This window comes from Tenrec ecaudatus, chromosome 9 (genome assembly GCF_050624435.1).
Source record: "Tenrec ecaudatus isolate mTenEca1 chromosome 9, mTenEca1.hap1, whole genome shotgun sequence".
Taxonomy (NCBI): Eukaryota; Metazoa; Chordata; class Mammalia; order Afrosoricida; family Tenrecidae; genus Tenrec; species Tenrec ecaudatus.
The window spans coordinates 124,912,647-124,940,179 of record NC_134538.1 but is presented as its reverse complement, the minus strand read 5'-3'; the positions used below and the strand labels follow the sequence as shown (position 1 = coordinate 124,940,179).

Below are 27,533 nucleotides of genomic sequence, written 5' to 3'. Positions count from 1 at the left end.
CTGGATCAAGGCAGTGGAAATGGGCAGCGTAAGAAGAGGCCAGGTGCAGGCATGGAGGCCAGAGTTTATTCGTGGTTAACAGGGGCAAGCTAGGCAGGGGAGGGGGCCCTACTGCTTAGGGGGTGCTAAGTTTCCGTTGAGGGTGATGAAGAGATTTAGTAACAGCTCATGGTAGTAATTGCACATGGCAAGCATCACTAATGTCACTAGACTGTATATGTCAAACAGTGGAAACGGATCGGGTATGGTTCAATACATCCGAACGCAATATATTTTGAAAGTGGGGAGCAGGTGTGTGAGAAACACAAAATAGGAAAACTCCAGAGGGATGCTGGGGCCTGTTATTTGTATGGTTTGGAATCAAAGTGAAGGGTATAGAATGATGTGCATGCGTTCCTGACTTGGATGGGGCCCTGCACCTTCTGCAAGAAAAGGACAGAAGGGACCAGGGTTTGGGGGATGGGGGCTGAATTGAGTTCAGGAGACTTTGAAGTATGTGAGAGACAGCTACATACAGGGCCCTGAATGTTGGAACCAGGCAGGAGTGCAGGAAAGAGGGGTATGTTGGGAATGGAGATTTGAGGGTCCCCCATGTTGTTTCAACATGGATGTTGAAGTGTGAGTGCTGGTGCCTCCCAGACAGAGGTGTGGCTCAAGGAGAAGGGGGGCTGAGGGCAGGGCCCTGGGGCTGGTGCGGCTGGGGAGGAGGAGGAGTCTGAAGAGGCCGGCGCTAGCAGGCCAGTGTCCTTCCCCAGCATCACTCCTTTCTCCTCCTGCCCTAAGTGCTCATCAGCCTTCACTGCCCACCTCACTGGCCAGCTTCTCTTCTGGAAGCCAACCACCTGAAATGCTTCCCGAACCCTTTCACCCTCTACGCCAAAAACAAACCCATCACTGTCACTGGAACCCCACTCACAGTGACCCATTCTTTACGGAGTGCTGCTCCATCGGGTTTTCTTGGCGGTCATCTGTAGAAAAGGGGTGGTAAAGCACCTGACCATTACCCAAAAGACTGGCCATTGGATCCCGCCAGATGCTGGGTGCAGGCCAGCAGGAAGAAGTGGGGAGTTATCCACAGTGTCTATTTTTACATAGGACTTAGGCCACTTCCCTAAGGAGACATCCTCAGACTCCACCCTAATCTTCCCACAACTGCTTGGCTGCTCACAGCAATCCCCTCTTGGAGTTGTGTGCACTGTGTTCGGCCCCAGCTGCAAAACTACTGAGAATCCACACCCAGCCAAGGTGATACAAGACTACCAGTTGAGTTTGCTTCTGTTGATAATTATGGAAACCAATCACTCGGGTCTACTTTTTGTGGTACTACAGGGTGACTTCAAACTGCCAGCTCTTCAGTGAGCTGCCGTTGATGGCATCACAGTCAGTTTCAGCCCCCTGATCAACCCTTATGTCTGCAGACTTGCCCTGCTCTACAAGATGTTTTTGGCTATTTGAAGCTATTGCCAGACCTGCATCCACAGCCCCACTCACTGCCAGCAAGCCAGTCCGGACTCACGGGGCCCCATGGCGCAGAACTGTTGCCTAGCTTTGCTGAAACTTTACATTTTTGTGGGGACAGAAAGCCTTCTCTTTCTTCTTTGGAGGGGCTAGCGGGTTTGAACTACTGACTTTTGTGTCAGCTGCCCACAGCACCACTTGGAGGGTTCTAGTCGCCAACCTTTAGGTTCGTGGTTATGGCTGTTGGTGGTCATGCCGGTTCTAGCCCATGCTAGAGGGTTTCCTGCCGGGACCTTTCCGAAGCACGTCTCCAGGCTTGCCTTCGGAGGTACTTTTGTAGATTTGAACCACCAATCTTAGGGTGTTTAACCGTTTGTACCACCCAGGGGCCTTTAGACCTTGCCTGTGACATGTCCTGCGGTTTACATTTTCCCCACCGGAGGCGCTCTCTGTGTTCTGCGATAGGTTAGCAGGCCCATTGCTCCTGGTCAGTAATAACAGAAGGTCCTGCTCTGGACCAGGTTCTTACTGACTCCACAAACATGGTTCTTTTGTCAGTAAATATTTGTTGAATTGAGTGGAATTGATCTGTCCATGGAAAGGGATTGTAAAATGTCGGTTCCTGGAGACAGTTAACCTTTCATCACAGAATCATCTAGACTGGCGCTGCCCAATGGAAAGATGACGTGTACCACGCACATCATCTTAGCAGTTCTAGAACCCACATTTTAAGGGGCGGAAAGAAACAGGTGAAATGAATTGCAATCATACATTTGACTTTGCCAAATAGATCCAAAATATTTTCATGGCAGCCAGTAATCAATGAGAGAGTATGCATTCTCAATTTTTTCCTTCTACGCCTGTAAAATCCGGGGTGCACTTACCACACACCTCTGTTTTGACCCTAACATCTCATCAGAAAACTGTCTGTATTTAGACTTCATGATGATTAGAGACGATACAGAAATTCACATGTCTGAGTTGTATGTGAGTCAACATTTTCTAATCACGAGGCCAGCAGATCCGTTTTAAATTTTAATTCACGAAAGTTAAAATTCAGGTAGTTCCTCAGCTGCAGTGAAGTGCTCGGTAGTCACACGTGGCCAGTAGCTGCCACATCAGACAATGCAGGTCCAGACATGGAAGTCAGGGAACCCTGGGTCTGCCGGCTCTTTGATTCAAAGATGTGTTCACTGGGCTCATTTAAATTCACTTGTAAGGTGGAAGGAGCCCTCTCCCCTCTGTCATCTTAGCCTGGAGGGAGGACTGGGCAAGCCACGGGACCTTCTGCAACCCAGAGTCCTGGTCCACTACCCCCAGTGGACTCCGTGTTGCTGCTGTTAATGTTGCCCCACGCATCCAGTCCATTTTTGACTCAAACATTTCATATGGCAACGTGGAATTGCCCCATAGGTTTTCCTAAGGTGTAATCTTTACAGGAAGAGGAGGCCTAGTGGCACAGTGGATAAAGCGCTTGGCTGTTAGCTGAACACATGACCTACTCTTCAGGACAAAGATGTGGCAGGCCACTTCCCAATGACAGCCTTGAAAACTGGATGGATGGAAGCTCTCCTCTGCCCTGTAGGGTTGCTCGAGTCTAATGGAACCTTCACGGAAATGGTTTCCCCCCAAGAACTGAAGAAGGGGTTCAAATTGCCATCCTTTGGGGTAGCAGCAGGGCGACTTAACCATGGCACCGCCCAGGTGCTTGGAGAGCTCTTTATTGGCTGAGTGGGAATCCACTCTAGTGGCAGTGAGCTTGGTTTTTGAGAAAGGATCCCTGGTCTGCGGACCAGAGGTGACTGACAGCCAGCCAGTCAGGGGCGCGCTTTTCTAAATAACCCAAATTCACCGGGCTGCGTGAAACCTCCCCTTCGTCGGAGTTTAGACTTAGACCCACGTGCTGGCATTCTGCGCGGTTAACGGCTGGGGGGTTGTGTTTTCCCTCCCTTCTGCGCCGGGTCAGGTTTAAAAAGCCCTCTGGGTCGGAGACTGGGGGAAGGCGCTGCGGGCGGTCATCGGCGCCGCCTGACCGCGGCTGTGGAGCCCCCTCCCGCACGCGTGCGTGGCCCTGCCGCGGGGACCCCGAGGGAGGCGGCACCGCGCCGACGCGGCCTCCAGGTGACAGTGGAAAGGGAATTCAGGCTGGTTAGCCCCTTTTGAGCCAAGATGAGCATTCCCGCCTCTCCCCGCGACCCCGGCGGCGCAGGGACTGAGCAGCAGCCCCACGTACCCTGCCGCTGTCGCCCAGGCCACCCTGGGCCCGCGGGTGAGTGGATGGTGGCGCCGCAGCGCTTCGGGGGACCCCGGATGGGGGTCGTGGGGGCGCGTGGGGGGGGAATCAGGAGCGGGAGGAGGCGCCCTCCCCCGCATGGCTGGTTGCCTTCTCGTCGGGCCTCATCACCCACACGTGTGTGTTGAATGCCAACTATGCTCCGCTATTAAAAATGCAAGAGCGGAGCCTGCTGCTCCAGAAGGAAAATGAGCCAAAGCGAAAGAGAAATCAGCAGGCTGGCGGCCTCCCGCCTGCCCCGCAGCACGTGTGCCTGTGCGTGGGGGTGGGGAGGGAGGGGATGTCCCCTCCCCCTGGAGGCGGGGCTCCTCTCTGAGTGGTGCGTGGGGGGCGGGGCCGCAGGGCCGGGCCTGGGCGCTTCCCCCAGGGAGAGGCTAACCCTGAGCGGGCACCACGCCCAGGGGAAGGGAAGGTTGCCCTTCTCTCTGCTGCCCGGCATTGGCATGAACCAGGGTAAAACCACCGCTTTGGACTGTTGGCTTCGGAAAACGGGGTGTCCGCCCCGGGGGACATACCGGAGACCTCAGGGCCTGGATGGGGTTGCTTCTGGGGCCTCTCTCTACCTGCATCTCGCCCAGCCCTGTCACTCCCCTGCCCAGAATTACCCCGCAGGCTGACTTAACTGCTTGGGAGGTGGAGGGCACCCAAATGCCACTGCCAATATTTTAACCTTTTCTCTTTCCTGGAGTCATTATCTATTTATTGGCAACTAACAACAGTAACATGCTGAAAGGAGCGAATTCCAAATGTTCTTTTGGGGAGCACAGTCCAGTAAATTAGTACTTCCACCCAAAACCAAACTCACTGCCCTGGGGTCGTTTCCCACCCTGTTAGACATGGTAGAACTGCGCGCATGCATACACACACACACACACACACACACACACACACACACATCCCGGAGGCTATAACTCTGGGAGTAGAGAGCCTCGTCTGTATCCCGCGAAGCGGCTGGTGGTCTTGAACAGTCAACCTTGTGGTTAGCAGCCCGTCACGATCACCACTATGCCACCAGGGCTCCCACACAGAACCGTTGGGTGGGTTCAAACCACCAATCTTTCCGTTTAGCAGCTAAGTGCTTTGGCCTGGCACCCCCAGGGTGGCCTCTTGCTTTTTACGTGGGAGAGCTGGGTTCATTTTCCCTGCGCAAAGCCCTCCCCGCGGCCATGCGCGTTGCCGTGAGGCTAATGAACAGGTGTCAGCAGAGCTTCCGCATGAGGAAGCCCCTCAGAAAACCAGTGGATGGCAAGGGCCCGCGCTGTGACTGATGGCTTTGTTTTGCATGGTGTCGCCATGAGTTGGGGTTGACATGATAGCAGCTAAGGACAGCAACAGATAGCCAAGGAGGGAACAAGTGGAGAAGGTGGGAGCTCTTGCGTGTCACCGGCAGCCTGGCCACCCTCACCTTCAGTACCTGAACCAGGGGCAGCTGCGGGCTAGTTCTCTTGTAAAGCCTGTGCTCTTATCAAGAGTTGGCGCAGTGCTGGTTGGTCTTTCTATGGGATCTATGATTTAACCTTCCTTGAGCACCTTCACTCTGAAAACATGGGCCAGGTAATGTGTGTGACACTGAACTCATTGGAGAAGCGTACGAGCACAGGGTTCCTGCAGTCAGGCTGCTCGCATTCTGCTCAGGACAGACAGACACACTCCCTGCCATCACTCTTCTTCATATAATCCAGCTTCTCTGACCATTTGCTCAGCGTACAGGTGGAACAGGTATGGCGAGACGCTAAAACCCTGGCTCACACCTCTCCTGATTTTCAACCATGCAGCATGCCCTTGTTCTAGGCTCACAACTGCCTCTTGAGCCGTGTACAAGTACCGCATAAGCACAAGGAAGTGTTCTGGGAGTCCCATTCTTCTCAAGGATATCCACAGTTTGTTATGATCCACTCAGGCAAATAAAACACAAGGAAACAGCTCTCTGGTATCCTCTGATATCAGCCAAGATCCACATGATAGCAGCAATGATATGCCTTGTTCCACGTCTGCTTCTGAATCCAGCCTGAACCTCCCGGCAGCTCCAGAAAGACCAGTTGTGAGACTTGTGTCACAGTGCAGGCACGTGCCAGTTCCGCCTGAACGGAGGCTGAGGGAGGGGACAGCTGTGACAGCTGTTAGAGACATAGTCTTGTCAGACTGACTCATGAGTCACTGTCCAGGAAAGCCATGGTTTCTCACTGGATGGTTGTGGGGTTCACGTAATTGTTAGGTACCATCGGGTAGCTTCTGATTCATAGTAGCCTTATGTACAAGATAACAAAAAGCTGCCTTGTCCTGCGCCATCCTCACAAGTGTCCCTCTGCTGGGACAGACTGTTGTAGCCACTGTGCCAAATGCATCTCTTTTTCAAGGACCATCCGTGAGGCCCCTCTCCAAGGACTACGAAGCCTGCCCATTCTCCATTCTAAGGAGCAAGCTGCCTAGACTTCTTCCAAGACCAGTCTGTTCGTTCTTCTAGCTCTCCGCAGTCTAGTCAATCTTTTTTCCTAGAACAGATTCAAATACATCGTTGCTCCTCATTCATTGTCCAGCTTCCACGGGCATGAGGTGAATCTTATGACTTGAGTCAGGTACATCTTCATCCTCAAAGTGACATCTTTACTTTTATTTTTAATCATTTTATTGGGGAATGTTACAACTCTGATCACAGTCCATCTATCCATTGTGTTAAGCACTTTTGTACATTTGTTGCCAGCATCATTTTCAAAACATTTTATTTCTACTTGAACCCTTGGCATCAGCTCATCCCCCCCCTTCCCTCCTTCATGAACCCTTGATAATTTATACATAACTATTGTTTTTTCATGTCTTACACTGACCAAGGTCTCCCTTTAGCCACTTTTCTGTTGTCATCCCCCAGGGAGGGGGTTATATGTAGATCATAGTGATCTGTTCCCCTTTACCCCTCCACCTTCCCCTTCCCCTCCCCCTCCTGGTCTGGCTACTCTCAATATTGGTCCTGAGGTCAATATTGGTCTCAATCTGTCTTGGATTCCCTGTTTCCAGCTCTTATCTGTACCCATGTACATGCTCTGGTCTAGTCAGATTTGTAAGGTAGAATTGGGATCATGACAGGGGGGGGGGAACTATTCAAGGACTAGAGGAAAGTTGTATGTTTCATCGCTGCTACACTGCACACTGACTGGCTCGTCTCTTCCTTGTGACCCTTCTGTCCAGGGAGTGGCATCTTGACTTTATAGCACCGTGAAAACACCTTTGCCCGCAGGTTGGCCCAGTGCAGTGCATCCTTTCATTTCTTGCCCACTGCTTCCATGGGCTTTGAATGTAAATCCAAGTAAAATCAGAGCCTGGACGACTCCACCGCTGATCATGATGTTGCTTGTTGGTGCCGTCGTAAGGAGTCCCTCTCCCCCTTTGTGTACCAGTGTCATCCACACTGAAGGCTGTGTCGTCTTTGATCTCCATCCATAAGTGCTTCGAGCCATCTGAACTTTCACCAAACAGGGAAGACTGTAAATTGTTAATGAGCCTTCCTCCAACTCTGGTACCTCTCCGACTCTTTGCTCAGCAGCATACAGATGGAGGAAGTGTGTCAAAAGGATTCAACTTGCATACACACCTTTCCTGGTTGTAAACTCTGCAACACCTTCTTGTTCCACTTGGACAGACTACCTCTTGGTCTATGTATAACTTCCTCAGGAGCATAGTTAAGAAGTTGTTTTTTAAAAGAAGCATGTTTAATTTGGGATGCTAAGTTTGCTGCCATGTGAATAGGGGCAAGCAAAGTGGGGTGAGTGAGAGAGGAGGGTGGCCCCTGGGCCCGCCCTTGCTCAAGGACGCTCTGAGGGAGCAGAGGCTGGGGCACTGAGGGCGCCAGGCTGCCAGGCCCTCTCCTTAGCTCCCAGCTCACTCCGAAGGAACAGGGCACAGTCCTTCCCCTCTCAGACCCAGGCAGGGAGTCCAGCGTCTCAGGGAAGAGCCTCCAGCAGAGGAAGGAGGAGAATGTGCTGTTGGAAGGCTTTCCCCTCTCTGCCCCTAGGTCTGGGTTGGCAGAGCACTTGCCACCTGGACACTGGTCACATCTGGGCTGCACTGGGCAGCGAATGCCCGTGCGGCGGGAGCTGGTGCCCTCTGGTGACTGCAGAGGGGAGCACTCTGCCTGCATTCGGGGCTGAGCTGGCCTGGCCCCTGGCTGCCTTGGGGGCCCGCTGCTGCCCTGGGGCCGCTGCCCGCTGCCCGCTGTGCACCAGCTCACACTCCTGAGCCCACTGGCTCCTGAGTGCTCCCGTCCCCAAAACCTGCCCCCAGAAGCTTGTGGTACATGTATGCGTCCATGTGAGTCCTAGCGGCCATTTCCACTGTGAGTCTTGGAAGGAAAGGTAGTGATGTGGCCCTGGGTTACCCTTGGAGTTCACATGGACACGCCTCGGGCAGGGCAGCCTCCCCTCCCCCCCAACGCCCTGAGCTCGTTCGTGCCACGTGTGCTCTTCGCCCGGAGTATCTGTCTTTCTTTGCCCACCTCGTGCTGATGCTTGCCCTGGACTGCCCAGGAATGCCAGGGCACCTTTAGCACCCTGTTCTTCCAGTGGGTTTGAAGACTGCCTGCTGAGCTCTGTGCCCTGGGAAGCCCTGATTAGACAGAAGCGTGGGAGAGATTAGCAGACAGCCCAGGCATCCTGCAGGGGGCGAGGGGGGGGGGCAAGCAGGGGGAAGGGTGAGGACACATGTGTATTCCTCCAGAAGTAATCCTAGAGCTCCTACTGTCGCTGAACAGACTTCAGAACTACCGGAGACACACCGCGGAGGCTGCGCTTCCTTCTCCACCTCCTGGCGGATGGATACCCCAGGAGGCACACTGCTCAGTAGTAGACAAGGGGCTGAGCAGCAGGTGCGGAGGTGGAGGTGGGCAGGAGGTGCCTGGGAAGGGAAGTTACCCTGGGGCCTATGAATACGCATTAGGCTGCTAACCTCAAGGTCAGCAGTTTGGAAACCACCAGCTGCTCCTTGGGAGAAAGATGAGGCTGCCTGCTCCGGTAAGAGTCACAGCTGCATAAACCCACTGAGGCAGTTCTCCTCTGCCCCGTAGCATCAGACTGGACTCTGTGGCAGTGAGTTTAGCACCTACATGCTAAACAATGACCCTAATCTAATTATTACTCTGTCCTCTCCTCTGGGGAAAGGTAGAAGGCCACCTGCTCTGTCCATCTTGTCCTCTCCCCCCTCCATTGTGACCCGAAAGAGAGGGTATGGTCTGAAAGTGACTATGGTTCCTGCTCAGACACCCCTCCCAGAAACCTCAGGGCCAAGGTGGTGAGATGCCCATGCTGTTTTAGCTCCAGTTTATTGAGGGCCTTCTAGGTGCCTGGAGTCCCTAGAGCAGTGGTTTTCAACCTTCCTAATGTCGCGACCCTTTAATACAGTTCCTCATGCTGTGGTGACCCCCCAGCCATAAAATTACTTGCTGCTTCATAACTGTAATTTTGCTACTGTTGTGAATCGGACAACCCCTGTGAAAAGTTCATTTGACAACCCCCCAGGGGTCGCAACCCACAGGTTGAGAACCACTGCCCTAGAGTGATGCAAGCACTTAACACACACAGCTACTCACCCAACATTTACAGAGATTGGGTCTTCCCAGGGGTGCCCTGGGGGACAGGCCAGTCGGGCAATCAACTGCTGAAAAACCAGCCACTGAAACCGCTGTAGGGCACAGCTCTCCCTCTGACCCCCATGGGGTCACCATGTGTCAGGGGGCACCGGGTGGCAGCCAGCATCAACAATGGTGTGCCCTGGACTACGCTCAGCATCTTGTATGTAAGAGCTCACTTCACCCTTGGGAACACCTGCTGTTACCTCTGTGTCACTGATAACAAAGCTGGTCGGTGGGTCTGCACCATGCCACCCAGCCGAGAGGCAGGGAAGAACTAGCATCCACCCTCACCCACCCCCCTTGCCAATCAGCTGCCCTCTTTCTAATTCTTTCGAAAGTCCTTATGGGCCCTGGAGGCCCTGAAACCCAGAAGCCAAGGGGCTCACAATGAGAATATGTCTAACAGTGGAAAACTAAGACACTGGATGGGTGTGCCTAGTGTCCAGGTCTGTCTTCCTCAGTGTCATCCTTAATCGTCTGTTTTTAATTATTTTTATTTTTTTCATTTTTATTTATTTTTAAATCATTAGGGGCTCATACAACTCTTTTTACAATCCGTACATACATCATTTGTGTCCAGCACATTCGTACACATATTGCCATCATCATTCTCAAAACATCTGCTTTCTACTTGAGCCCTTGGTATCAGCTCCTCATTTTTACCCTTCCCTCCCTGCTCTCCCCTCCCCCTCCCCCTTGATAATTTATAAATAATATTTTAATATGTCTTACACAATCCGACTTCTTCCTTACCCAGTTCTCCGCTGTCCGTCCTCCAGGGAGGAGGTTACCTATAGACCTTGTCATCTGTTTACCCTTTCTCCCTCACCCTCCCTCCACCTTCCCGATATCGCCACTCTCACCTCTGTTCCTGAGGGGCTCATCTCTTCTAGATTCCCCATATTTCCAGTTCCTATCCATGCCAGGGTACATCTCCCTGTCCAGCCAGTTATGTAAGGTAAATTGGGATCATGATAGTGGGGGAGCAGGGGAGGAAGCATTCAAGAACTAGAGGAAAATTATGTTTCATCGTTGCTATACTACACTCTGACTGATTCATCACCTCCCCACAGCCCTTCTGCAAGGGGATGTCCAATTTCCCCCAGATGGGCCCTGGGTCCCCACTCTGCACTCCCCCTCATTCACAATGCTATGATTTTTTTTTTTTTGTCTTTGATGCCTGATACCTGAACCTTTTGATGCCTTGTCATCTCACAGGCTGGTGTGCATTTTCCACGTGGGCTGTGTTGTTTTTCAGTAAAATTTCCCCAGTTTATCTTCCAGCCTATGGAACCCCAGATTCTATATATTTTGCCAACTGGGCACCATCAGCTTTCTTCACCACACTTGCCCACACACCCGCTTTGTCTTCAGCGTTCGCATCAGGGTAGGTTGGTAGGTAGGTAGGTTCGCATCAGGGTAGGTTCCTTGTGGGCTTTGTTGTTTCTTAGCTAGATGGCTGCCTGATTGTCTTCAAGCCTTTAAGACCCCTGATGCTATATCATTTGATAGCCAGGCACCATCAGCTTTGTTCACCACATTTGCTTGTGCACCCATTGTCTTGAGTGACTTCAGGTGCTATATCTTTTGGTAGCCGGGCCTTAACTGTCTTGTAGTGTTCTCCATGCCCTATAAACCTGCCGGAACAATGATGAGATGCCGTAGGTCAGTTGGCCCTGCTAGCTCCCCCCTCACACTGTGTTTGTCTCTGACCACTTTTCTGATTCAAAATCGGTCTGTTTGGGGTTTTGTCTCCCTTCTGTTATGGCACATGGATAAATCCCACACCATTCTTCTGTTTACCACCTCTACCACCCTCCACCCCTCATTAAGAAAAAGGTCTCCTGGAAACTCACAGGGTCAGGACCCTGTCTTCTAGGGTCACTATGAGTAGGCATCGACTCGATGGCAGTGAGTTTTTAGTTTGGGGTTTATGAGTCAGGACGTGTGTCCCACCTGCAGGCTACTGGGTCACGCCAGGTGTTGTGGCTCTGCTTTCTGAGTTGAGTCTTAGTGATGGCCTGGCCACCCGCCTTTACCAATGCCCCCTAAGTATTTCTTCAAGTGAAAGGATTGAGCTCGTCGTGGTTAGCCACTATCACGTTCACGCTGATTCCTGGCAGACTGGGGCACAGCAAGAGCAGGATGCTGCCTGGTCCTGTGCCGGCCACACAATGACCAGCCTGTTGCCACCACACAGCCTACCGCTTCTCCCAACAAGGTGTGCTCCTTCCCGTGATGACGCCCAAGCAAGCGCACATGGGACAATGTCCCGTGTGACTCTGGATGTTTTCTTTGACTGGTTTTCATGAAGTAGCCCCAGGGTCGCAGGGTTTAAGTGCTTGGCGGATAACCGAAAGGTTGGCAGTTCAAACCCGCCCGGCAGCTCCATGGGAGAAAGATCTGTTTCCATAAAGCTGACAGCAGCAGAGGCCTGTGGGGCCAGTTCTACCCTGTCACGCGAGGTGGTCACCAGGCTCATCTTTCTAGTCAGTGTCAGTCTGGGAGCTCCTCACCTTGCGGGGTTTGAAACGCCAATGGGTTCATCGCTTCCAGCATCGTAGCAACCTACAAACCAACAGATGGACAAACCAACAGACACGGAGGGGGGAGAATTTAGATAGCATTTCCTGATAGCAACCCAAAAATGCATTCAGGAAAGCGGAGTAGAATTCCTTGTCTGTGTCCTTTAAAAGAGGGTCGTAAACCCCCCTCTCATTTGAGAAAACTTAGTCACTGCCAGCTTGGCGGTTAGCAACCTAGCACGTAACCAGAGCTCTTGCCAGTGGTTGGGGACTGACTCGCCAAGCTCTGCCTGGCCAGTTGCATAGGCACTTGGGCCTTGGTTGAAAGTATCAATGGGTCGAAGCCATGAGCCCTCTGCACATACGTCACAGGTACCCTCTGCCTTCCAGTTAACCTCCTGTTGAATACTTCCCTGCCCACTCTGCTAGGGGCAGTGAGGGCTGGCGGAAATCCTGCAGGCCGGCAGACACTCTGGACCATTCTCTTAAGGCCTGTCTGTTGAGGACAGGAGAACCAATCACCATGTGCAAGAAGCGTAGCTGGCCCCCGGGGCAGCTGGCCTTGTTACAAAGCACAGCCCTCCCTCCAGCCCCTTGTCTGTCTCCACCTCTGTACCCCTGCAGACATCACTGGGCAGGGGACAAGTCTGCTTGCTGCCAAAGAACCGTTTTCCTTTAAGCCAGAGCCCTTCCTTGGGTCCAGAAGGATCCATGCAGACCTGTCAAGCACACCCACGGGAAGAATTGTTGTAGAAAGCTTTGAGCTCCATTCCGACTCTTCATGGCCTTACATGGGCAGAGTAGGACTTCCCCAGAGGGTTTCCAAGACTGCAGGTTTAGATGGGGAATCCCTGGTTGTGTAGTGGTTAAAGCTGCTCACCAAAAGGTTGGTGGTTCCAACCCACTGGCCCACCAGCGGAAGAAAGGCATAGCAGTCTACTTCCACAGAGAGAGAGAGAGAGAGAGAGAGAGACCGGATTGCTGCCCAGTCACCATGAATCAGAGTCCAGGGCGATGCAAGTAGACAGCCAGGCCTTTTCTAGCACACTCTCACCCTGTGCCCTCACAAGGTGACACCTTCCTTGTCCCCTGTTCTGGTGAGGGAAGCCTGTTTGGGTCTGACGGGAACAAGGCTATAAGCGCTGCCCGGGCATGAGTAAGACCAGGGACCAGCGCCACACCCGGGCTCGCTGAAGGAGTCCACCCCAGCAGACAAACCAAGCATTCGGAAAGCAGCCCGGGGAGAGGGGGACTTGCCTTCCCTTTCAAACGCAGCTCCTCCAAACAGGACGGCAGTGGAGGCTAATTGTGAAACTCGGGAGCAGAAGTGTATAAACCTTTTCGTCACTGAAGGGAAGGACCTGCCAGAGGTTTTGGCTAACCCCAGGGTGATTGCCAGACATGGTTATCACCTAAGTCCGCAGAATAACGAATCACTTAGTCATCCGAGGGCTGCCAGCTCACCGCCCCCCAGCTCCCAGGTACACATGGAGGTGTTGCAGTTGCTGTGGTTACACACAGAGCCGAAGAGTTCAGAGGTTAGAACCTGCCGGCTTATTTGCAGATGAAAAATCATGAAACCTGTTACTCGGGGGTCTGCTGTCATCAGAAAAGGGCCCTAACTCACTTGTCCAGGGCTGGACACTAGCTGAGGAAGGGACATGGTGGACAGATGAAGTGAGGGAGGAGGGAAGGACAAATGGGAGAAAGCAAAAGCATGCACAGGGTGGTGACTCCAGCTATGATCTGGCTCCCTGGGGCAAAGCTACACGGCAGGGCATCAGTATGCCAGCCAAGTGGGCATGAGGGATTCTCATCAGCTTCCAGGGTCAGCCCCAACTCTTAGCTTGAACAAGAGCAGATTTCTCGATTGGCCTTCCAAATCGTGTGCCATGCACCATCTCCCCTCCTTTGTCCACCAGTGTAAGATCTCTGGTTGATGCCCACAGGCAGTGAAGAAAGCACATGAGCTGGTGACCCAAGAGTATCCAGGGGGTGAGGGGACAAGGTCAGATCTGTGTGATTCCAACTTCTCTCTCCTCCCACCCCACCCCCCACTTCTCTCATCTCCTGCCTCTCGTTTCTCTCTCTCTCTTTCTCACACAGTCACTCGTACTCTGAGTGTGATGCGGTCACATCTGTGTGATTCGACCCTCTCTCTCTGTCCCTCTCAGGATGTGTTCGGCTCCTCCCCCTGTCATGAAGCTGGTATTCTCCTTACCTCCTCTGAGCAAGTTAAGGCTAGACTACTGCCGTACTTCAAATGCACCCCCTGAAATATGTGCCACCCTGCCTGGGCCGTGCTCCTCAGTGGTTTGGCAGTTATGTAACACTGTCATTTGGCAGTTCTGTGATGATGTAACCCCCCCTGGATGTTATGTGATTCGTCCGTCAGCTGTAAGGAGGTTAAGCAGGGATGCCACATTCTTCCTCAGGTCACAGCCCTGATCCCTTGTCGGGGAGTCCAGCCAAATCTTTTCTCTCACAGGAGATAAAGGGGAGAGGGAATGGAGCAAAGAAGGAGAGGCCTTAGTTGGCACATATTTGGGGGGGGTCAATCCATGACAACCCCGCCCCCTTCCAAATGCATGAGAACTAAATTCCAGAAGGCTGCACACCATCCATTTTCCTGTGCCATTTTGGACAGGACCCAAGCAAGCACATCCTGCTTGCTGACACTAAGCTAAAAGTCTGAGCAGAGTCCTATGACCATTTGTAGTGAAGGGTGTAAATCTGAACTCACTGCCATCGAGTCAGTGCTGACTTCTAGAGAGCACACACCCCCAACACACCCACACATACCCCATGGGTTCCCGAGACTCTAACTGTTTATGGGAGTAGAAAGCCCAGTCTTTCTCCCACGGACCTGCTGGTAAGTTTGCACTGCCGACCCTGTAGATCACAGCCTAACGCATAACCACACCACCACCAGGCTATGAGTGGGATGTGTTATCTGAATAGACCGGCCCCTTGAAGAAGGGCGTCGTGCTTACAGAAGAAAGTCATCAAAAAAGATGACGGCCCTCAACAGATGGATTGCTACAGTGGCTGCGACATGGGCCCCAGCATCACAGTTGTAAGGCTGGCTGCGTCTCATTCTGTGGTGCTCAGGGTTGCTATGAATCAGAACCAGCCCGATAGCATCTGTGCTTGCGCCGGGGCACCCCTCGAGGACACCCCTTGAGCTGTGCGGAGCCTCTAGGGCAGGAACACAGGCTGTACTGTGAGTGTCTGAGAAGCTCTTGGCTTGGCTTGGCTCTCAGTTTGTACAACTGTCCGTGTTTGAGGTCTGTGGGACCCCTGGGAGCTCTCTGTGTGCCCGGGGTGGGTTCACAGAAACCGAACCTTCCGGCTACGTAGCCTGGACCCAGATCTGACTTCTCTCCTGAACTTCCCAGCTCCACAAATAGGTGCCAGTGACGGCCACTCGCACACCAGAGCATCTTCCTATCCCAGCCTGTGGTCCAGGTGTTCCTGCCGACACTTGATACTCGATACTCGGCCTTCTAAAGACATGGAAGTCAGCGGTCAGGACCAGGACACAACATGGGTTCAGCCAGAGCATCTTGAGTAGGCTCCTGGGTCTTTTCGAAATCAGGCTTATTGACGTCTGCCTGCTGTACTCTAAAAGTCACTGTTTTAGGGATTTGGTATGCGCATGAGTTAGGTCATTTGTGTTTGTTTTGGTTTTTGTTCTTTTTTTTTTTAAAGTTCGGGAGAGACCCTAGGAGAATTCTGTAACACGTGGGTCTTTTTTTCCCCCTAATAATTTAGAGGAGGAACCAAAAAAATCAGGAGCAAAGAGCGAAGTTCAGCAGGTAGTGTCGGTGAGCTTCCTTGTGCGCTGCTCTAGAGGGCTTCTTGCGAGCTGTCTGGCGGTGTGTGGGTGCTGAGAACGCTTGGGCTAAACGGAAGCAGCTGCTGTGCAGCCCAGTCTCAGGCTCTCTGACCGAGGTGGCTTCGCACTGGTTTGCCTTATTATTAAAACCACCATCCCAGTTTCCCCGTCGCCTCGGATGCAGCCCCCACAGCCCCCCTCCCCTGAGCCGAGAGAGTGCGTGGTGGGGGGTGAAGGCTGGCAGAAGTCCGGCCTGCTGCCCTGTGCAGAGATCCGCCCATAGCATCTGAGACCCTGCTGCCGGGGCAGTGGCTGGGGCTTTGCCACCGTCATTCCGAGCAGAGCACATCTGGATCAAAGGAATGACCTTCAGATCTGTGGCGAAGGGCGTGGCAACGAGCCACATGACAGTTTAGGCTCCTCCCTCCCTGCCAAAACCAGCCTCTCGGTCCTGCCTGTCTGCCCGCGCTTCTTCCGCGCCAGAGCCCACTCCCTTGGCGTTCGTTCTGAGAGCTAAGAAGACGCCACGCTCCGCCCCGCGATGCCTGGAGACTGGCGAGGTCGCATTCCACCTGCCTGTGGGGAGGAAGTGGGGGGTCTAGTCCCTGCCCAGCCCCCCGGGGACATGGGGCCAATGGACATTATGGAGGCAGAGACAGGATGAACTTCCATTCCAGGCAAGACAGCTGGGACCCTGCTGGTGGGAGAGCTGCTCTCTTCTCAAGCTTTGTAAAATGCATCCTCTCACCTGCCAGCCCAGAGCTTCACCTATTTACATAATCAGCTGCTTAAAATGGAACCTTACATAATGGGATGGGGTGGCTCATTCAGTTGGAGGCCCCACCCAGGATGGGGGGAGTCACCCAGGAGCCCCTCCCCCCCACAACAGTAGAGGGTGTGACATGCCCTGCTGTGGGTGCTGAGAGCCGAGCACATGCCCGGCACCATGGGGCTGGGCTGGGAGACTGGCCCTGGACTGGGCAGACAGGGCCTGGTGCAACAACAAGCACCGTGACCTCGGGCAAGGAGCAGTTCATCCTTCCTAGCAGGCACCTTGCCCTGCTCGACAGGACTAGTCAGTGCTGATGCATCCTTGGCTGCGTGCCAGCCACACACACACACCCCCCACCCCACCTGTTGATCTTTTCCTGGGCATGAAACTCCCTCTAAGCAAAGTGGCCTCACGCTGCTCACTGATGGGCATCGCATAAATAAGTGGTTGGGGTCGCCTTCTGATAATGATAAGCTAGGAGAGACTCCCGCATGGACCTGACGTGTCAAAGGAGCTGTGTGTTTGTTTTCCAGCGTTCCGGTGCCTGTGGTCAGTTTAGAAAAGATCCCTAACCTAATGAAGGCAGATGGTGCCAATGTCACAATGAACTCGACAGCCCCGCCCGCCGCCACCCCCTCCTCCTCCACCACCTTGCCCTCCGCTGCCTGCAACTCACCTCTAATGAAGCCGGGTTTTATGCCCAAGCCAGTACCACCATCACCAGAGAAGATCTTAAACGGCAAAGGCGTCCTACCGGCCACATTAGACAAGAAACATCAGAATGGCACCAGAAACAGCAACAAGCCTTACAGGAGACTCTCAGGTACGTGGCCGCATTGTTAAGCGCCCCACCTGTGGCTCGTGACCCAGGACGGATGTGGGCTTGTCACTACCAGGGTCTGTTTCATTGTAAGGGGGTATATGGAGTTGGCCCGAAAACAGAACTGCCCCCTCCCTCCCGGCCTTTAAAAAATGCAAGGGAGAACTGGTTCTCTTTGTCGGGGCAGATGAAGTCTGTCATTTACTTGGTCCAGTCCTTCGAGAGAGTCACTGTGGTGACGAAGAGGCAGGGTGCTCAGAAGCTGACCGTGAGGGGCCCACTCATCAGTGTGGGCACCCCTGGCGCTGTCAGGTTGCCCTGCCCCAGCTTCCAGGGGCACCGTTTGTGGTGAGGTTGCAAGTGGCGTGTTGCTCCTGGGTCCTCTGTCCTCCAGAGCCCCATTGGATTCTGGGGCCCAAGGCTCTAACCTCTTCTTTCCCACATCATCAGATTGGGACTGTCGTTTAGGGCTGCTCAGGTTGGCACAGGGTCCTTGAGGACCTCTCTCAGGCCCACCCCTCGGTTGTGAGACAGGCACATGGAGTGTCCAGAAAGGTAGCACATACCTATTGGGAGGATGACTCCTGGCAAGAAGATCCCAAGCGGAGATATATATATATATATATATATATATATATATATATATATATATATATATATATATATATATAATATTGCCCAGCAAGTTTGCTGTAGAGTTCAATTTCAGAGTTCTCCTTTCTCCCAAAGACCAAGCCAACCCAAACTCCCTGCCATCAAGTCAATTCTGACTCAGGGTGAGCCCTACAGGGCAGGGTAGAACTCCTTGGGCTTCTGAGGGTGTAACTCTGTATAGCAAGCCTTATCTTTCTCCTGCAGAGCAGCTAGTGGTTTTGAACTGCTGGCCTTTGGGTTTGCAGCCCAGTGCATAAGCCCCACCAGGGCTTCTTTCCCAAAGAACAAAGCAAGCTGTAAACTTCACAGGCTCATGCATTATTGCCAGGAAAGGGATGGAGAGAAAGACTTTCATGCTCTGGTGTGAGCCTAGTTTTCAAGCACCCCAAGAATCGTGGGCAATTTTGATTCCACTTTCTTTCTCTGTATTTCTGGTCCATGAGCTTCCTCAAATGAGCCTGTTTTATAGCTATAACTTAAAAGAAAAAAATGACTTATTCTAAGGATCTCCAGCCCAATGCATTCAGATGAGACAAGTTTTGTAGCCTGCAAATCCCTCCCTGCACGATTCATGCAAGGAGCCCTGGTGGTGGAGAGGTGAAGTGTTCAACTTCAAACCTGAAGGTCGGTGGTTCAAACCCACCCGCTGCATTGTGGGAGAAAAGAGCGAGCAATGTGCTCCCATAAAGATCGACAGCCTAGGAAACATGAGGAGTGGTTCTACTCTGTGCGGTCGGGTCTTCGTGAGTTGGAACCAATGCCACGGCACCCAGCAACCCTGTTCACACGCCATTGGCATAGGGAGGCCAAGCTGGGGCACTCCCTGCATGGGCTGGGGCCCAGTGCTTTCCTTAATGGAAATTAACTTCCTCCCTGGACAACCCTTAGGCCTCAGCCTGGGGTCTGGGGTCCTTGTGCCTTGTCCTGGCAAGAGTGTGGCCTGCCTGCACCCTGACCTCCCTCTGTCTGAGGGACAGGGTGCTGTTGGTTGCTTTGTCCCTGTGGGTCTTTTACTGGCTTCTACCTTGTTTGCACATGGCCGTAGCTCCTAGTCGCAGCCAAGCAACCTGCTCTGCGCAGGTCCGAGCCCACTGGGGTGTTGGTGTAGCTCTGGGCATGGGTCAGACTGACGAGAAATCCAGGCCAGGCAGCCTAGGGCCTGGTGCCTTCACTGCTTGATGGGCCGGGGGGAGAGGGCTCTGAGAAGGCAGGGATCTCCAAACTGATAGTGTTTTCTCTCCTCCTCAGTGAAAGTACAGAAAGACGACAGCAGCATGACAGGGAGCGGGTGGGTGGGCGGGCAGGCTCTGGGTAGCCAACTAGGGCATCTGTCTTGCCCGTGAGAATGGTTTTATTGCTAACATCATCTCCAGGACCCCAAGTTTCTCTCTTTTCCCTTACAAATGTTGTTGTTGATGCTGTTGTGTGCCGTCGAGCCAATCGGCACCCCTAGCGACCCTGAGCACAGCAGAAGGAGATGCTGCCCGGTCCTGCCCCGTCATTACAGGGGAGCCTATTGCTGCAGCCACTGCGCCACTCCCTCTCCTTGAGGGCCCTTCTCTTGTTCACTGATCCTCTGCTCTACCAAGCATGTTGTCCTTCTCCAGGGATTGGTCTCTCCTGATCATCAGTCTGAAGCAGGCAAGACACCATCTGTTCTATTCAGAGTTTAGCCCACCAGTTTTATGTCGGGCTGTTTTCCAAGTGAAGGCCCCTCGCTGCTGCGTCCACTGGCCTTTTCAGGACCCATCACAGCCAAGTTGAAGGAGCCCACCTCACTCCCTCCCTTTCTAAATGTAGACAGCTGTTTTCATAATCTCTGGCGGGGCATAAGGTCAACAAAACCCCACACTCGCTGCCATCGAGTCCCTGCTGGCCGACTCACAGTGACCTGAGAGGGCAGGGTCAAGCTGCCCCCTTCAAGCTTCTGAAACTGCACCTGTTTATGGGAGTAGAAAGCCCCATCCTTCTGCCAAGGAGTACCTGATGGTTTCGAATTGCCAACTTTGTGGCTCTCGGCCCAACCTATAGCCACTTGGCCAGCAGGGCTCTACAGTGAGCAGTGACAGGTGCAGCTTCCCAGGAAGGGGCCTCAGCAGGAGCCATTGACAACCCAGTTGCCTCCCCACACTGCCACCACCCACCCCAGGGCACGGCCACCCGGTTGGAGCCTCATTGGTGGTCTCATGCCAAGGATGGGGACTGAACAAGCAGGCTATGAGATTAGCAGACCCTGTCCACTCAGTCTTAGTGGCTCTGTGGATTAAGCGGTGGGCTGCTAACCCCAAGGTAGCAGTTTAAGCCCCCCAGACACCCCAGGTGAGAAAGATGTATAATCTCAGAAATGGACTCAGTGGTGGTGGACTCGGGTTTCTGGGCCCGCTCTGGGAGTTGCATTCATCTCCTAATCTGTGTTGGCAGTTCAAACCCACCAGAAGAAAGGACCAAAGAGACCCTTATAGAACAGTTGCTCTCTAGCCCACGGGATTCCCGTGAGTTAGAAGACTCAAGGGCAGCGGGTTTGGGTTTTTTGGTTCTTTCTGCACCCTTCCACATCAAATAAGACACACCCACCCAGACTGTCTCCTGGCCCTGCTCTGCCATGCCAGTGTCCCTGAGTCAGGCCAGCAGGACACTGGCCTGTGAGACTGTAGAAAGCCACCGAGGGCTTTGTAAAGCTTGAGGGAGCCAGCTCACACTGACATGTCACGGAACACACTCCTGTTGGAAGTGGCCATAGCAGGCAGGCTGGCAGGCAGGCAGGCAGGGGGTGGGAGTGGGGGCACGGGGACAGCAGCTGGAAAGGCTCCTGGAGTACCCCAGGGCTAGGGCAAGAGCCCTCCGGCCTTCCTTTGGCAGTTCTCCCCGGACTGCAGCCATCTTCCAAAGTGCCAGCGGAGCCGATCGAGTCCAACCCAGCGTCCCAGCCTCCATGTGCCTTCCCCTCCCCAAGCTCCATGCCACATCCCCGTCCCCACTGGACTTCGGGGCTCCGGGCCATCCACAGGGGAGCCATTTCCCTCTGCGCGGCTCTTGAAGCATTTGGGCAGCCACTTTGGAGAACAGAGAAAAACAGATTGCCTAACAATGTCTCACTTGTTGGTGCAAATGTGCATATTTTTTTTCTAATGCCAACTCCTCTTTAGCCTCCTTCTTTCTTATATTTTTTGTTTGTTTCTTAAACCAGAGAGAGAATTTGACCCAAATAAACACTGTGGAGTCTTGGATCCCGAGACAAAGAAACCTTGCACAAGATCCCTCACCTGCAAGGTATTTCTCTTTCCATAAAAAAATACTTCCTGCTCTCGCTGGGGCCTTTGTCGAAATGTTTGCATGCCACTCTGCACACGGAGGGTGTGGAGCCTCGACATGACCCCCCAGCTGCTCTTTATAAGGGAAACGCTTTCTTCTCATCCATCGTAGCAGAGTGCCCGCCTCGAGCTGGCTGGCTTTTTAAGAAGGGGGAAAAAAATAGGCTTCCCTTGTTACTTGTGAGCCCAGACAGTAAATGGTATTTATAGGCACTCACAGGCGGTTCTAAACCCTGCTACCGCTTAATGTATGCAGGAGCGGCGGCTGCCTGGAAGGAGGGAGGACAATACGGATGCCACATGCCACCACGCCCTGATCCAGCCACACAGGGTGGCCAGGGGAACAGCAGACCCCCTGGCAGCCACCGCTGGGTGGGCCAGCCCCATATGTCCTACTGAACTGCTCCTGCTCCGCTCCTTGGGGTCAAAGCTGTGGCCCTCTCTGCTGGGTGGCTCTGTTTGCCTGGGCCACAAGGAGCCCCCTCCCATCGGCAGGCACCTGGATTAACTAACTCTAGCCTCCCCGCCCAGCTGCCTTTCATCCCAGAGACTTTGATGGGTTGCGTGCTGGCTCTGGGCCTCTTACGCCAGACTCTGGAGGAAGCTTTGCCTTCTCGCTGCCTGCCGCCGCCCCCACAGCAGGGAGAAGCAGAGGGCACCGCATCATGGGGTGTGTGTGGTGTGGTGTATGTGTGCATGTGTGTGTGGTGTGTCATGGCTCCTTGGGAGCCACAGCGCCGCAGGAGCTGGTGCCTGAAGTTGAGCCCAGGAGCCGCTGTTTGTGAGCCTGAGGGCCAGGGGAAGCAGGCGTATGTGCTGATCAAAGAGGCTCTGCTTTCCATCTCTGTTCTCCCTAGACGCACTCGCTAAGCCATCGGAGGGCAGTCCCTGGCCGGAGAAAGCAATTCGACCTCCTCCTGGCAGAGCACAAAGCCAAGTCTCGGGAAAAGGAAGTGAAAGATAAAGAGCATCTCCTGCCTCCAGCCAGGGAGCTCCTCACAAGCCAGCCGGGGCCAGCCCAGGGCCCTCTTCCCGCATCTGCAGGGGACTCGGGGCCAGAATGTAAAGTCACATCCCCTGCCAAAGCCAGGCCTCCCAACTCTGTACTTCCCAGGTAAGACTCCCCCCAACCCCCACTCCCATAGGTCAGGAGCAAGCCCTGGCCCCTGGTCACATGACCAGGTCTTGTCACGTGTGCGTAGTCTGATCTGGTCCTGCTGGAGTCAGAATTGCCCGCCTGTCCGAGCTGTTAAGTTTAAATGAGACCTGGGACCCACGGAGCTCAGCCCAAGAGCCATCCGAGCTGCTCCCTGGGTCCTTCCTCATTGGCATCATCATTGTCTCCTCCACCCCTCCTGGGGGACCTTCCTTTGCACCCACAGTATGTGTTTCTGCCAAGCAAGGACACCCAAAGCCAGCCAACTGACTATCCAGTAGAGCAGTGCCCCGCCCCGCAGGCTTCCCTGGGGCTGCGCTCGCTCCAGGTGAGGGCCGGGCCTTTCGCTTAGTGACCAGACCCTCAGGCGTTTGTGCACTCAGGGACTCCTTGCTGAGAGGCTGGCCCATTGACCACCAGGACAGTTTCTAGTGCCTGGGCTTCATGTGCGTGGGCATTTCCCGGGACAGGGAGTCAAGGAGAGCCGTGTGGGTGAGTGGTTACCACACCTCAGGAGATGCCAGGGCAGCGCTGGTCCGTTTGCCACCGTATGTTGTGGATTCTTTAGCTCCAGCCTCCGGTGAGCAGGACCAAGGGGAGATGAGTATGTATCCGTCATCTGTATCCTCTTAGATCCCTCTGCAGAGAGCTCTGAGCCACCTGGGCCTTATTGGGTGGTCCCAGGCAGAGCAAAGGATCAGGAAACAGAGAAGCAAGCCCCATTGAATTGCGTGTCTGTTTCGATGGATGGACAGTTCAGTTCGGGATGCTTTCCAGGCAGTCAGACAGGGACCCCCGTGCAGTCGATGGCACTCACCCAGGGCCCACTCCACGAGCAAAGGTACTACGTTAGGTGCTGGAAGGCAGGGTGGCAGAGGCGAATCAAGTTGGACCATGCTCTCTGGGAACTAGAGTTTAGAAAATGGGATACAACCCACATGCTCAGAGCTTTCCTGGGCAGCAACATTAGTGCTCCTCCCGGGCGGTAAATCCAGAGACAGAGTCCTTGGTGTCAGTGTCCGAGAGTAATGTATCCAAAGCAAGTGCTCATTTAGAGAACCGCGGTACCAAAGGAGGGGTGGACTGGGGGAACACAAAAGCAAGGATTTGGTACCTGTTGGCTACTGGCCTTGCCGATTCTCACCCTTGTTTCTGCCACATTGGTTCAAGCCAGACCCAGTTGGACAGCCAGAGAGAGCCCCTCTGTGGGAATCAGAGATATATTGAATTCCCAGCCCCCAACATGCCCATCCTGACAACCATTGTCCCCTCTCAGACCCACATCCTTGCTGCCCCTCACTTTGTGACTATTTGATAATTACTTAGAGACTATTTGATAATTACTGAAAGAGAGGATTTGGTCCTCACATTTCTGTGAGGGGTTCTGAAATGTCTGTGTGGTCTCCAAACGTTTCCCCCTACTTGAGCTGTAAAACTTTTCATTCCAACAAAATCTTACATGAAACCCAATACGGAGGTTCAGCCCTGCTCGCATCACGCAGAACTCTTTCCGCTGCCCCTGTGCACCCCTCCACCGCCCCACCGCTGAAGGGATTACTTCTGATTCTCCAAAGATTCCAGGGGATCTCCTTGGAAAAGCCTCTCTCTACTATCTGCGTCTCCATCTGCTTGTGTGTTACTGGTTTTTTGAAATAAGTTCTGTATGACAGTAAAAGCCTATGCCGCCAAAGAGAGACCCTTCTACAGTCGCCATGTACAGCCCAGCAGTGCTGCACACATGCCTGGGCATGCTCAGCCTTCCTCTTAGCCATGTACACTCTCCTGCCACCTCGGTCTCGAACTCACTGCCCTCCACTCCCAGCCCCTCCACTCCCTGAGTTGCCGTGGCCAATTCCATCTCAGAGGAAATCCTTTCAAGGAGGACCATGCTAGCAGGCCTTGTTTTTTGTTTTATATAGGTTACTTTTAGTTTATCAATTGAAAATCTTCTGTTCTTCAGTTTAAAGATTTCAGGGGTGGTTTTGGCTTAAAGGGCTCACCATCTATATGTGACTGGTGGAGGTGCTTCTCATCAAGCAGGGAGCCCTGGTGAACACAGGCATCAGGGATCAGCCCTCTCCCCCCACCCCCCCAACACACACACACAGCAGTGGAAAGTCATGGAGCATCTTTCTGTTGTCAGTGGTTTCGTTTCCAAGGGGATGTTTCCATGTGGAAAATGGCTGCCGCCCATTTGCTTATGTTCTCTTAGGAAAACTGAAGAGGAACATGAGGTTAGCAAAAAAAAAGTCTTGGGAAAAGTAAAGGCACCACGCAGGGGTGATGGTGATTTTTAAAGCCACTTCACTGTTGATCAGGGCACCAGGAGACTCAGGGTGACGTCTTTGGGAAAGTGAATGAAGAATAATCTACTTTCTCACTTATTCTAGGTTAGGATGAGACCCCATGCAAGCAGGACCTGAAAAGGCATGATCAGACTTTAACGTTGTAACCATGTAAAACAGCTTCTATTTTACACTTATAAGTGATGTACATAAGAGGTGTTCATCTATAACTATTACCTATATTAGCAAAGTGTATGTGTGCATGTGTTTATGTAGTCCAGATAGACTGCAGAAACAAGTCCAGAGACATTATATCAAAGAGCGATTGTGTATTGAGTGCCTTAGCCCGCCATCCATCTGCCCCTAACCTGCAGGCCTTTGAACAGCATGCCCGTGTGCTCTGTTTCCTTGTCCCCAACACTAAAGGGCCTATTGCTGCCCCAAAGAGCGCAAAGGTTCTGGATGACCAGCCCAACCCATTGGAACCCTGTTGGAAAGGGGACCGGGCAGAGAATCGCGCTGGGCGGAGGTCGTCAGGTGAGCTGCACCGGCAGAGCTGAGGACACCAGGGCACAGACTTTTGCCTTGCCAAAGTTCTCACCACTTCTACTCTAAATCCTAAAATGGCAAAACTCACTCCTTCCCTTAGGATGGATGTGCTGGTTTTAGGCCGAGGAAGGCACTGGGGAGAGCCACAGGGTTCTCATGCTGAAAAGGGCAGGCAGGGGTGAGTCTGGAGCAAAAGCAGCTGTGGTCTTGGCTGTTGAAGTAGAGTCATTGCCAAACCTCAAGCCACTTCTCCCCACGACCGATGCTCAGCCCTGTGCATTTTCTTCACTCTATCCCTTTAGGACATGGGATTTTGAAATCTAGCAGACAGACTCAAGTCTCAAGGGGTTGGTGATGTAACCCGCCCAGAGCACACTTGGGGTGCCAACCACAAGAGCAGCAGTAGCTTGGGTGGGAAGATGCTGGTAACATGTCTGACTCAAAGTCAAGACTCCATCAAGGTCTTTTGCTCACTCCCCAGAGAACTAGCCCAGAGTGGTCTCAGCGTCCCCGAGCAGCACTGGGCAGGGCCTCAACATCCCGTAGTTTCTTGAGAGCAGGATGGGATGAGATGGGGGGCAGTGCTGGAGCACTGGTGATAGCTGAACAGACAGAGCGTCGCGGTTCTGAAGGCTTTGTTCGTCATGACCCATCACTCCACATCCACACCCTACTGTGCCCAACACACAAGCTGCTTCCAGTGAATTCACTCCTTCCCTTGGGGTGTGCGGGTCAGTTGGAAGGGCCTGAAAGCATACAGTCCTGCTGAGTGAAGTGAGTCTACAGAGGGAAACCATTCAGAGAGCCGCCTTCCAGGTGCACACACCCACACATTCTTGTTCCTGCCTCTGCCCCCAGACCCACTTCTCCTCCCTGGGCTCCCCTTCTCTCACCTGTCCCCCTCTAAAAATCCAGCAACTGGACTTGACCTTGAGTGAGTGCTTCCACCATTATCTCTCCTTGTCGCCTTGTTGTCGGTCTCTCCTGGGGGCCTCCTCTTTCTGGTCCCCTTCTAACTTCCTGTGAACAACTGCATGGGAGGCCAAGGTTACTGCTCCTAGCGCTCCTGGAAACATTTGTGCTCTAGCCCCACATTCAGTGAGGTCTTTCTGGGGTCTGACTCTAACATGAAAGCTTGCCCTGCAGAATTTTGAACGAGTTTTTCCCATGATTTTCGCATCAAATGTTTTTACTGAGAAGTTTTAATCTCCCTCTCATGGTCATTTCTTCGCTCATGACTGGCCAGACTGTCAGGGGGATGGCTTCTGATGTGGGTCTTCCCTCCCCCGCCCCCCACTGTGCAGACCCATCCTTCGTTCCAAACACACCGGCCCTGCGGACCTGGGATATTTCCATGCATTACCTCTGTTTTCTTTTTATGACTTTACCTTCAGTATATTGAATGCTCAACCTATGATACATTTGTTTTCCAGATTTATGCTTCTTATATATTTTATTTTTATTTGTTTTTTAGCTGCTTATATATTTTAATAGATTTTGTTTTCTCAGGTAACTTTTTTAAAACTAGACTACCAAAGGTTTATGGTTTAGATTTCTACCCAAAAATTGTACAGAAAATACAGATTTCTCTTGTGCTATTCCTCCCCCGCCCATATTACCTCTCCTTTTAACATCTTGAATTCCAGCGGCAAACTCTTTACCATGAATAGATATTAATACAGTATTCGCTAAATGCCATGGTTTACACGAGGGTTTCACTCTTGGTCTTAGATGGGGGAGACTTTAAAAAGTTCATGGAAAATGGAATTAAGAGATCACGGAACTTTCCCATAAGCTGTGTGAACACCCACTCATGTAGTTCTGTGGGTTTTGACAACTCTTGCATGCCACCTGTCTACCATTATATAGATGTAAACTCTTAAAAGTATGTAGTGCCTGCTTCTCGTTCTGATTATGTTTTTACAATGCAGGCTGGCGCACTGCAGAGGTGACGTCCTTGCTAATGTGTGTGTGTGTGTGTGTGTGTCTGTGTGTGTGTGTGTGTGTGTGTGTGTGAGAGAGAGAGAGAGAGAGAGAGAGAGAGAGAGAGAGAGAGATTTGGGTGGTGGTTGTCTCTTTCATTTCATTTTTCCTCGTTCCTCTGGTACCTGCATTTTCTCCAGACTCATTCCAGTGCCATGTTGGTTGGAAATGGATGTGTGGGACAGCAGGCCACAACCCAGCCTTTTGTGCAGAGAACTCAGAAAATGCCAGAACTGGAAGCCTTCCTGTTCTTTGGATCCTCTCAGTTTCTC

General features: G+C 52.8%; 1 protein-coding gene across 2 annotated transcripts in view; it reads left to right on the top strand.

The window, feature by feature from the left end:
- The window catches only part of ATXN7L1 (ataxin 7 like 1), a 270,151-nt gene that overhangs the window by 226,156 nt on the left and 16,462 nt on the right, over positions 1 to 27,533 (top strand). For both annotated transcript variants that reach the window (XM_075558531.1, XM_075558532.1), the window contains 3 exons: positions 17,037 to 17,326; positions 21,165 to 21,247; positions 22,146 to 22,402. In XM_075558531.1, the coding sequence (XP_075414646.1) occupies positions 17,037 to 17,326; positions 21,165 to 21,247; positions 22,146 to 22,402 (630 nt within the window). The remainder of the gene's footprint in view (positions 1 to 17,036; positions 17,327 to 21,164; positions 21,248 to 22,145; positions 22,403 to 27,533) is intronic.